At 34.3% G+C, this 12269-nt stretch overlaps 1 protein-coding gene across 1 annotated transcript in view; it reads left to right on the plus strand.

The window, feature by feature from the left end:
• Nucleotides 1-8584, plus strand: part of LOC145680641 (uncharacterized) — a 29744-nt gene extending 21160 nt beyond the window's left edge. The window contains exons 6-7 of the mRNA XM_081751340.1: nucleotides 2063-2233; nucleotides 6235-8584. Of these exons, the coding sequence (XP_081607466.1) occupies nucleotides 2063-2233; nucleotides 6235-6788 (725 nt within the window). The 3' untranslated portion in view covers nucleotides 6789-8584. The remainder of the gene's footprint in view (nucleotides 1-2062; nucleotides 2234-6234) is intronic.
• The last annotated feature ends 3685 nt before the right edge of the window (nucleotides 8585-12269 follow it).

The following is a 12269-nucleotide window of genomic DNA, read 5'->3' on the forward strand; positions in this document are numbered from 1 at the left end:
TATGCTAAAACGTTACTGGGCTCATTCCCTTTTCTTCTGTTTCTGTTCCTTTTCACGTACATAAGTTATGAATCAGCGAAAGCTGTGTTTGTCCACCTATCCAAATAATAATAATAATAATAATAATAATAATGTATATGCAGATGTTATATATCGACATGAGTAGATTCAGGAGCTCCTTCGTGGCTAAGCGATTAGCGTATGCGCCTTTGGGATGGGAGACCCGGGTTCGGTTCCCGGCGGGAGCTCATGTGGTTCGGATTTCATGTTAATCAGTAGGTCTCGTCTCATATAGCCTCGCTGCTGAAAAGGACATTAATCTCCAAATCAACTCAACTCAAAATGAGTAGATTCAGTAGATCATATATTACTCTGAAAGAAATTATCTCCCTTGTATCAACAGTTTTTTAAAAGTTATTTGACTGGTAGAACATACCAAATAAAAATTGAAAATGTCTTTCAGATGCATCTGTTCTCAGTAATGGATTTCGTCAAGGTTCTCCAGTGGGCCTATCTTTATTTTAATTTTTTTATTTTTATTTTTATTTATTTATTTATTTTTTTTTTTTTTTAACATTTGCCATCAGTTTTAAACACCGTAAAATTTTACTCTGTGCTGACGATATTAAGTTGGTTAAAATGGTAACTACTATTGAGGGTAATATTATTATATAAGATGGTTTAAGTACAATTGTTGTCAAGTGGCAAGACAAAGATATGAACATCAATTGTTTAAAAAGTAAGTGTAACATATTGTTAAGTCCCAGTTCTTTCCGTCTTAAAATTAATATAAAAATTTAACAGAATATAAAAAAATGAGAACGAATATTTAGATTAAAAAAGATATCTCTTTAGACAAATGCATGCATATGTATAGTTATTCTATATATTCATGTAGGTTTTTTAAAAAAATATTATGTTAGTCTATCAGTAAATTTAGCATAGAAACGAATCTGGTAAAATAATAGCCGTATAAAATCACAATAGGAAGGACGGCGTAGCTTTTCATCCTTCTAAGAATTTTCAGTCTTAAAGAACTGTTTAATGGATGTATGAATCACATAAATTGCAGTCATCGTGGTCGAGTACTTAGGCCAGCAATCTCAAAGAAGGTGAGAATTTTGAGGATGAATAAGGAAACTTCATCCCAAGCAACTAAAGGTGTAAATTTTCGAGTCTATACTTAACAAACACGTAGTTGGGTATGGGTGCTAATCTATTCGTCTCGGGCAATAATGACTAACGTTGTTCTTTTTAAGACACTTGCAGCACTAATATAAAAACAGAATACGTATATTTCTGTTATGTGAGTTGTCAACACCCAGGAGAACAGTTAGATCTTCCAGAGAACGTAGATCATCTGATTGATGTCAGAACACTCAATTCAAATGATGATGATGATGATGGTGGTGGTGGTGATGCAAGTAGTATTGGAGCAAAACCTTTATACACAAAATGTAAAAAATGTTAGACATTCAATAAGATCCCTCTCCGGTTAATAACCAATTTCATCGCTATCTATTAGGGAGGGGATCTATCATCAACATAGCTAAGTATTGACAGTCCGCTGCTAAATGAAGGTCTTTCCGACTCTTCTCCATGACCATCTATCTCGGCAAATTCTTTTCCATGTTACTCTTCAGCGCTTCTTGATTTCGTATCTCCACCTTTTATGGATAAGTTTTCTAGGTTATTTCATGTTTCTTAGACACTAGGTGAAAATTGTTTTTGTCCCCATCGATCATCATTTCCGTTTTCCACTATAGAGCTATTTCTAGCTGTACTTGTATTTTCTTCATCTACTCAAGCTGCTTCCTCCATATTAAATTCGTCAAGAGATTGAAGTATTCAAATTCTATATATCAAAAAGTAAAATTTTCTTGCAGGTACTTCCAATGGTTCAACAGTAATACGTTAATAATAACTTTTTCCCTCTCTACTTCGAGGTGAATTTTTCCCAAAAAACCGATATTTAAAAGTTTAATTTTTATATCGTTTGATGGTGAAACTGTGTTGGTCATGAGTTATTATTTATTATTTTATTTATTCCTTCTCACCGTAGATTTAATCCAGGCTTTGTTGGAAGCGTTAAAGCAACTGCGTAGCAAGTATGACTATGAAAGTGAGAATGACGGAGTGTATGGAGGTGGAAGGAAAATGAGAAGCGCTGAACATCATTGGGTGTCTATACTCTACAACTTTACATTCCATTCAGAAGGAAGGGCGGCATTACGTAAGTGTCATTATGTACATCAATAATTAGTTATTTGTCTTTTAACTATATAAGTGATATGATCAAGGAGATGAATAGAAAGCAAGCCCCTGAAGCAAGAATTTTAACATCTATAAAAAAAAATTTAAAAAGTTACAACGGAAAACTTGTACTTCGTTAATGTTATAATGAGATCGTTGTATCCTTCAAGTGTTGGAAACATAATTTGCATGAACTTAAAATAAAGTAATAAATTATGCTATTGGTAACTGACATTTGTATAAACCAGTTTTTAGGGCCGCGGAGGTTCAGTAGCAGAGCGTTCACCTATGGTGCATGAGATCCTTGGTTCGATCCCAGCTCGCGCCAAGTGAGCTTTGTGGTGGACAAACACCGTGTGCATGGGTTTTCTCGGGGTTCTCCCGTTTCCTCCCACTTTCTTCATTCCACAGTTTCATTCAATTCTCCTTATCACCTTCTCCTTTAGCCTAGCCCGCATAACCGTGGGACGTAGAACTTGTAAGATTTCATTTCATTTCATTTCACAAACAAGTTTTGATCCTAAAACATGCTTTATCTTCGTAGAATAGTATATGCTATTTTCAAAAGTGAAATTGCTCGTTTTAAAAACTCTGGACTTTACTCCTTGACTATTCGTTTCAATTCTGTAACAACTTCAGTACGTAATCAAACTTGAATATCTCTCCAGTTTTATTTGTAAGAAGGAAAATTTGTGAAACAATGGTAGATTAAATAGTTCAAAGGCTTCCGTGTTTGATAGGTAGTCATGTGAACTTCTAATGGACATCATATGCCTGTGGATTTTTTTCGGTCTTGCCTCATGGACTTTTCACTGGCTTCATTCTAAAAGGGTTTTTTTTTTTTTTTTTTTTTTTTTTTTTTTTTTTTTTTTGTCGTCAGGTACCTGCGTTTATCATTTGTCACCACTAGTCCACAGCTCGACATTTTGTTCACAAACAATTAAATCGTGCACAAATTCAGTGATAAAATATTTACGTCTAAAATGTAGCCCGCTCCCAACCTTAATTTCTTTTATATTGAACACCTTTGTGGCTAAATGGTTTGCATTCACGTGTTCGGGGCGAGGGACTCGGGTTCGATCCCCTGTGGGAGCTCATGTAATTCGAAACCCATCTAAATTTGTAGTCCTATATCTCATATAGTTTCGATGCTAAAAAGGAATGTTAAAACAAACCAGATTTCTTTCATATACCTTACACATTCTAGATCCAGTATAATAAAATGTATTCACAAAGAAAGCGATACGAAAGATCAGAGAACATAGATACACAAGATTTCATTTTTACATCCCTTGAAAGAATTGCTGAAGCTCATTCCTCTCCCCCTCACACGTCGTATTGTAATCAGAGTTATGTACATTTATTGAAGAATTCAAAATGATAAAATGTTATCAAATTCAATTTAATTTTTTACATCCTTCCACGCCTAGAAAAGTCAACAAATCGAAACTCTAATTGTGATATTCATTTACATTTTTCAGTATTCAGTAAAAGATCTAAATGTACAGAATTTGCTACAAAAATATTAAAATTGTGTTTGCTATTGTAATATAATTATTAATTAAGATAGTAAGACTATTCATGGGTTTGGATTGATTGTTTTAACAAAAGAGACACTGACCAAAGCTTAAAACCCACTTTATTTTAAATTATAATTTGTAACTGTTTCGGATATCTATATTATTATAAGTTACAAATTATAATTTAAAATAAAGTGGGTTTTAAGCTTTGGTCAGTGTCTCTTTTGTTAAAATTAAGATAGTGTTCATTCCACCAGATTTTCACCAGAAACGGTGCTTTGATTTTCACATTTCCATTCACCAGTTTTCAGTACTTTTTTCACCAAAAATCCTAGCCCAATTATTGACCTGCTGTATGAAGAAACACCTGTTTTACGGTATTATGGCTTAATATATCAACTCTGATGGTACCAGACGGTATCAGCACGTGGCTAGCCAACTATGTTACGGATAAATTGTTACAAAAAAATAAGGAACTTGCAAATCGAGGGAAAGTAATAATCTAATTACCCTTGCATGTGCAAGTTTCTTGTTCGTTTGTAACAGTATATCCGTAGTATAGTTTGTGGCTAGCCACGTATGTTGACACTGTCTGGTACTATCAATGTTGCCATATTGCACCATAATATCGGAAAGGGCGTGGGATATCTGGACTCGGTGCCAACATGTCGTTCTTGTTTCAGAATGATACTTTCCCACCCAACCTACACTTTAGCATTCCCATTTGTCAACAAACAATGTTACACCTGTCTCCTCTTCGCAATTTTTCATATTTCACCAAAAAAAGTTACTACCTTCGTACATTTATGGCATTCGTGAGGACAAATGTCGATCCCCTTTTCCATGGTTTATATCTCAAAAATATCTATACAGACAGACCTCTCCTGAGTTGACGTTTCATTTCATTCACACTTATGGCTCAAATGTTCTAATGGTTCAAAATTCGGGTTGCACAACTTACCAGACACCCTGCATTAACGTGGACGGCCGGGGTTTGATTATTCCGGTGCAGTTAGCGGATTCACAGACAATCATACAAGATCAATCTTCGCAGTGTATGCCATTCCCCACCATATTATGTCGCTTTCAAGATGGTTTGAAAGCTCACTCGTAGTTGTGTGGTTAGCGTATGCGTCTCTAGTGTGGGTTAGATTCCCAATGGGAGCTGATGTTCAGCTTCCACTGAAACTGCAGGTTCACGTCTCACATAGTCTCGCTAGACCCAAACTTCATAGCCTCGCTGCTGAAAGGGGTCCAAACTCCAAGTCAACCAACTAACCAAGAGAGCTACAAAGCCAGTGACCCCGGCTTTCATAATCAGAAGTCTCACCGAATTAAAGGAAATCATAAAATTTCTTTGTTACTTGTCCTTATTTTTACAATAGTCGAAAATACTGCATAGGAAGTAAGTACTTTGTCATAAGACTTACTGCCTGTTAACTTAATTTGTTAATCCTTGAAACACTTAGGGAATCCATCTTAAAACAAATATTTTTCCTTCTATATGCGTTTACTAATATAAACTGATACTATATTCAATTTGCATAGAGCGACTCTAGAAAGAAAACATTGATTATAATCAGTTTAGTATAATCGGGTAGTCCAACTCTGCTTTCACATTTACCACAGCATAATCTTAAAGGGACTTTTGTAATACAGGATGATTCTTATAGTACCGGCTTAATGATTCGCTGATAATTCCGCAGTCGATAATTATAACTGATCAAAATTAGAGCATTAATCCGTGGGTCTTAATGGAATCGAATAGTGTATAGATGGTCCAATGGCAGCAAAATAATTCAAATATACGAAGCTGTAGAGCTTCTCCAACTGTGACATCTCTCAAGGAAATGTCCTTCGATCTGAACAACCCGGATTTCTTTCTGTAGGGTTTGCTTTCTGCTGGGTTTGTAGGAATAAACCCAGTACGTTATATCAGTTAAAGAACAATATTTCGGTTAAGTCGGGAACATCACCGGAGAAAACTGCAGCGAGTCACGGAAAGTAGAAAATAACTGATAGCGGCGTGGCTTGGTTAAAATGACACACACTCAACATTTCAATAAATCACTAAGCCATAGTGCCTTGGTTTCAATAAACGTAACACAATCCCAAGGTAAACCTTACGTTACCATCCATATGGTATAATTTATATTACAGCTCGTGGAGCACTATGGCTCAGTGGTAAAGGGCTTAACCTTTGATGCGTGGGGTCTCTTTTTCGATCCCCGGCCAAGTAAGTTGGTGTTGGACAACATTGTGTCCGTGAGTTTTCTCAGAGTATTCTTGTTTCCTCCCACAATCTCATTCCACTAATTCGTTTGACCTTAAACTGAAAGATATCATTTCATTTCATATATTGTCGGGCAGGTTCTGTAAGAATCACAATATAGATACTTCTATAGTTCTCAAAATTCTCTATGAGATAGTTATTGATAAATATAACTCTTTGATCTTTCAGAAGAACATGGCGAGGAAGTTGCTCACAGACTGAATCGATTTCTAGAACCGTATACAAAGAAGCGTACGTTAAATCGACTTCAGGAAGACAATACGGAATTTGTTACATGTATAGTAACTATATTGGAAACATTACTAAGTTCTGTGTTTCACAGACATTCTTTTGTGACTATTGTAAAAATATTAAGTGAACTTATGGAGAGGTCAGAAGAAACTGTTCCAGAAAGAGATTCCGATGTAACGAACTGCATGAATGGCCAATCCAGTGACTGGGAACCGAAAAGTCCTGAAGAGGAACAAACACAAGAGGTTCACAAGAAAGAGTTGTTACAGTGTTTGGAAGAATATTGTTTAACTGTGTTGAAGTCGAAATGTGATTGCGAACAGGTATTGAGTGCATTAAATCAATGTCACAGTTTTCAAATCAAGAACTTTTGTTCTGTTATTGTAACAAGAGGAGCAGACCATCTGAAAGAAGTGCAAGAGGTGTTAGATAGTAGTAACAAATACAATAGGCTTAAGTCAATATTCAGTGAACTAGTTAATGCAACGTGAACGTTGCATATGGAAAAATGTAACTATTTGAGAATGTAATCTGTAGAACGGCACAGGACGTAAGTTATAACAATTAAGGTATAAATTGTATGAATTGCACAGATAACTAATGTAATCTTAAGATTACCAACTGAAAGATTACCTGTTCATGCTTTAGAGGAAACTGTCCCGAAAGCCAAATATATCTTGGATTCAGTGAATGAAAATAGAAGTGCAATTTTGTTTACTTAAACTTAGAAATTACGTGCTTCTGATTGATATGTAGAACTGAATCGTGAAATACGTTCTCAGTTAACAATGTACGATATTCTGAAAACTGTTAATTTTTCAAGAGGGCTATTAAGAAAGAAGGAAAATAATAATCTAGACTTTTCGAAAGGAGTCTTTGTACAAAACATGCATATACCATGCGCATTAACAGTACTTTTTGTATATTATTATTGTATATGATTTCAGTTGATAATAACTTATTTAGTTTGCATTTTGTGGGTCCAAGTTCCTTGTAAATGCACTTGCAAATCTCTGACAATCCTGAAAATAATATTAATTTAATTAATTATAGTAGTTAAGCTACTTATTTGTGAAATGAAGTTAAATGTTTGAAGTTGATTAAAGCTGTCGCGACACTTGTTGGTACTACGCTTATGGACAGACCATCGAAAAAGAAAATAAACTCAGATTATAATTTACAGAAAAGAGAAGAATAGTGTTTCTCCATTTCGAATCTGATTGTAAAACTTTATAGAAAGTATATCAATAAAACTTTGACAGTCAAACTGTGCCTATAGATAAGAGGTTCTTGTTAACCTGTGATAACTTCATTTAGTACATATTTTCTTCTATATAATACTTTCACAAATATTAAGCAATACTTATTTTGTTCCTTAAATTTGAGAAACAAGAACCCATTCTGTATCTGGACATGCAAATAAAGCAATAATATGTAATTTCGCAATTCTCATTAGTCAGATTTCATGTATAGCAAAATTAGTAAATTGAAAGTTAAAGAGAACTTGGAATTATTGTTCAATGGTAGCTTTCAAATAACTGTTTGTAGCCTAATTCTTAGAATTTAAAGTGTGCACTACAGAACTAGTTATAGCAGAGGTGTATGAATAATATGTTGTGTTGATCATTTCATGTTAATACAGTACACTTCTTAAATTGTCTTTTTCAGGACTTTTTCAGACTTTGATATTTCTGTGTAGTTATTTGTACGAATCCTAGTTCAACCGAAAAATAACAAATGTTTATTTCATCTTTGGTGTTCATTAGTGTTTGAATTTTGTCTGCTCGAAATTCCAACCTTTTTTTTAAAAGCATTTATCTTTATTCCCGCTGACCCCATCTTCATTCACAGTACCATCCCTTAATTCCAGCTTTTACTCCTTATCTCGCTACTTCTACATTCTCAACAGTTTCACATTAACAGCTGTTATTTCTGCAGGTTTATCTAATTACTTGCTTGCCATGCTCATCTCTCTATCCTCATAATACCTACCCAGACTTTAACTTGATCATACCTTCTTCTGTCAAAGTGGCTGACACTAATATATGACCATATTTTTGTCCACTAATATATGACCCCATTTCTTGATTCTTTTCCACACTGTGTAGACAAAACGTTCAGCTTTTATTAAATTATTATGCTTCCAAACTATGGTGTGCAGAAGTAATTATGAGAAGTCTTATTCAACGATTCTGTCTGTCGATAGGTATCAAGAGGAAAAACTGTAAGAGAGTTTTTTAGTAATCATTTATTTTGAAATGAATTTAGTTCTACAGTGTTCTAAGAATGGTTTTCATTTCTACCCTTTCCCTTCACCATGGATTAAAAAAAGAAAAAAAAATATCTAATATTATATGCTAAGAAAATAAATTTAAACGGAAACTATTTCGTAAAACAAAACAACAATAATAACAAAAAAAGTTTTAATGTAGTGTAATTTATATTTTCTTTATGGCTTCTCTACCATTCCCTTTGCATGGGTTGAAATCTATTAAAAATGGGAGGTGAAATCCACTGATTCCCCCCTTCCGGTTATTATTTAATCCTCCACAGTAAATTTTCTAAACAAAAATTACTAATTTTGAGGCAATACAGTGTATATTTCTACTGAGGCTTTCCAGCCATCGTCACTGCTTGAAGTTGAAGTCGGTCAAGAATAAAGAAGTGAATTAACTGACTAATAGAATGTAAAGAACACATTTTAATATACACATGTAGAAATTTCTAACTTTCCTAATGCTCCTGTGTAGACAATGCCTTTCCAACGTCAGTCTATATTTCGGATACATTAATCAAGTTTCCATCATCGGGATAAAATACAGGCTTGAGTCGTATTATTCAAAAAGTTTTTCACATACTTAGTTTCAGCAATACAGTGGAAATCATACAGCGATGCAGTGACTGAAACTTGTGTTTTTCCCGATGATGGATACTCGATTAATGTATCCGAAATATAGATGCCATTGGAAAAGCATTGTCCACATACAGGAACATAAAGAATGTTAGTAATTTCTATATATAAATGAATTAATCCTCCAACCGATTTAAAACAAATATGTTTCGCGGTAAAAGAGGTAGGTAAAGATCGGCCTTTTATCGCCCATGATAGAATAAAAGTAAATGTTCATAAAAGCCATTGTATCTATGAATATGAAAGTTCAAACATTAAACTTTACATGTATGAAAGATGCATTTGAAAAGTATTGTAGCAAGTCACATAAAGAACTCACAAACAGGGTTGACAAAAACCATGGTTTTTATTGAAAAAAAAAAACAGGTTTTTTTTTGGTTTAAACCAGGTTTTTTTTGTTTAAATAATTTGCTCTATATATTCATATCATATATGGACAGAAATAAGTCTGTTTCGCCTTGATGTTATTATGCAACAACCGGGTTATGCTGGAAGGGGTCACATAAGCTTAAAGCGGAATAAAAACAGCTTCTCGAGTTACATCCGAGAGAAATTGTCCTCCATTTGAACTCGGAACCAGGACTAATTGGCCACAAATGCGATACGTCTGCCGACTCACTCACGAAGGAATCCTGATAAAAATACGTTGTACTGATCTTTACATGCTTCACAAAAAGATAAACAGTTGCACAAGTGAAACCATTATACAGAATTACATATGGACAATTTCAAAGTACTACGGAGTACAGAAGAACTAATTTAGTTCAAGTTAGTTAACAACGAATTTTACTGGTCCAAATTAAAGAAATACGACGACTTAATTTGCATATCGGTAAGAAAAGTGAATAAAAATACGGATTATTTGAGTCCATTTTGGCTCAGACTCATTTATACATAAATAGATACCAAAGATACTTCTCATTTCACTAAATGCCCCCCCCCCTCCCCCCACACACAAAGTACGGCATTTCGATATATTTTATCAATAGTACACATTGAAACGAAACAATATTCAGAATTTTTCTTTGATTGCAATTACATAACAATAATAACAACTACGAAAAAATCAGAAAACAAACATTTATAAACTTACCAAAAAAAGTTGCTTTTGTACTATAATCTTTTCGAGTAATGAATGGGGAATTTAGGTCTGAATATAATACGAATAATATACGGGAGTGAAACGTGATAACCCACAAATGTGTGTTCATCAAGATTTTACAAACACTTAACACTTTTACGGACATTTTACATTTTTGGTTTAAACCAACCAACTCTGCTCACAAACAAAGTATGTTGTTGATATTTTGTCAGTTTAGACGTTTCATTTTAGTATGAGGCACTTCATGAGCAACACTGCACTGAGCCACTGTTTGTTGATAAGCTTATTAATTGTAGTCTTCAGAAGAACAGAAAGTATAAAGGTTCATGAAGTGCTATACACTAAAATTATTGGAAGTTCGACAAAACGTCTGAACTGGCTGAATATCAACAATGCTTTGTTTGCGGAGTTCTTTATTTGATTTCCTACAATATAATTCATGTCTTGATTAGATAGCATGTAATATAATTCATATGCATCTTACATAGATGTAATGTTTAATGCTATCGGCTATCGTAGACGGGAAAAGACTGGTCTTTACCCACCATCTTTCGTACACTTTATCCTATATTTAGGTTTCCAGGTCATATTATGGATGCCCTCCGTCTTCAGAGTCTTGCAGAAAAGCTCTGTTCATTTGTCTGTCAACAGGTATCAGAACAAAGACGGTAAGAGATTATATAATATGAATTCAGCGTTTCAGGAATAGATCCATCTCCGCCCATATGTTTCTACCGCTTCGCGTTTCAATATTTAATCTCCATAGTTTGCACGTTTATCTCGTAGTTTTACCATGTGAAATGAAACTCATTTTTCGACTTCCAAACTACGCTGTGCATAAAAATGAGAAGTCTTATAGAACGCCTATCTATATATCGACAGGTATTATAGCAGAAACGGTAATAAATAGCGAGAATTGTTCTACTGACAACCCTTCCTTTCACCAAACAGTTTTTTTCGGTCTTTGTTTCTTCGATGCTTGTAAGGAAAGTGTTCATCCCTAATGGGTTTGGCCTTATTCTTGAAATATGTTGATGTTTTTAACTATGTAATACGTATTTAATAGGATACATTTTAATAATAAACTAAGTTAAGTCTGGCTAGACATTTAGAATTGTGTATGGATTCATATATATTTGTATTTATGTAATTTGCTTCTATAATATTTGCTTCTTGTATTTTAGCAAAGCAATGATCTAAGAGAGAAAAGAATCGTTGAAGTATATATAAGCGAAGGGTTCTCTTTTTAAGAAATTCCTATATGTTTATTTGCTTCTTGTTAGGATATGTCTGCATTCTGGTCAATACAGAGAGAATAAATGGTTTCTCTCGACATTTACATGGGGACTTAATTTTTCCTTTGGTTAGGAATTGGCCTAGATACTGGTTTATGTTGGAAAGAATAAATGATTTCTCTCGAGGTCTAAGTGGAGACCTAATTTCTTCATCATCATAATTTTGATAGGGCTAGCCTAGGATATAGAGAGAATGATTTCAACAAGACGTGTGAGTGGTGACCTAAAATTTTAAATGGGCATGGTGGCTCAGGGATAGAGCGCTCTCGTTTGGTGCGAGGGTTCCATGGTTCGCTCCTAGTCCATGTGAGTCTGTGGGTTTTCTCGAAACTCTCCCATTTCGTCCCCTCATTTTACTAATTCTGCTACGACCATTCGTCTCCTTTAGCCTAAAGGGTATAACCATCGAACGTTAAATTATAATGATTTCTTTTCAGTTTTATTTCTAAGATTTTAGATTGGAATTTTGCTCGGCAGGAGACTTCAAGTAGGAAGTTGTGTATTCATGTTTAACGGGTAACTTTATTTGTTTTCATTTTTCATTTATCTTTTTAGTTAGACTTTTAATTATTTGGTACGAATGAGGACAAGGCAGATAGATATGCCAGAGAACCTTAAGAGCATGCTTTGTACCTGTTCTATAAATACTTGTTTCTGGTCTGAG

Source organism: Thermobia domestica, chromosome 3 (genome assembly GCF_964235325.1).
Source record: "Thermobia domestica chromosome 3, izTheDome1.hap1.1, whole genome shotgun sequence".
Taxonomy (NCBI): domain Eukaryota; kingdom Metazoa; phylum Arthropoda; class Insecta; order Zygentoma; family Lepismatidae; genus Thermobia; species Thermobia domestica.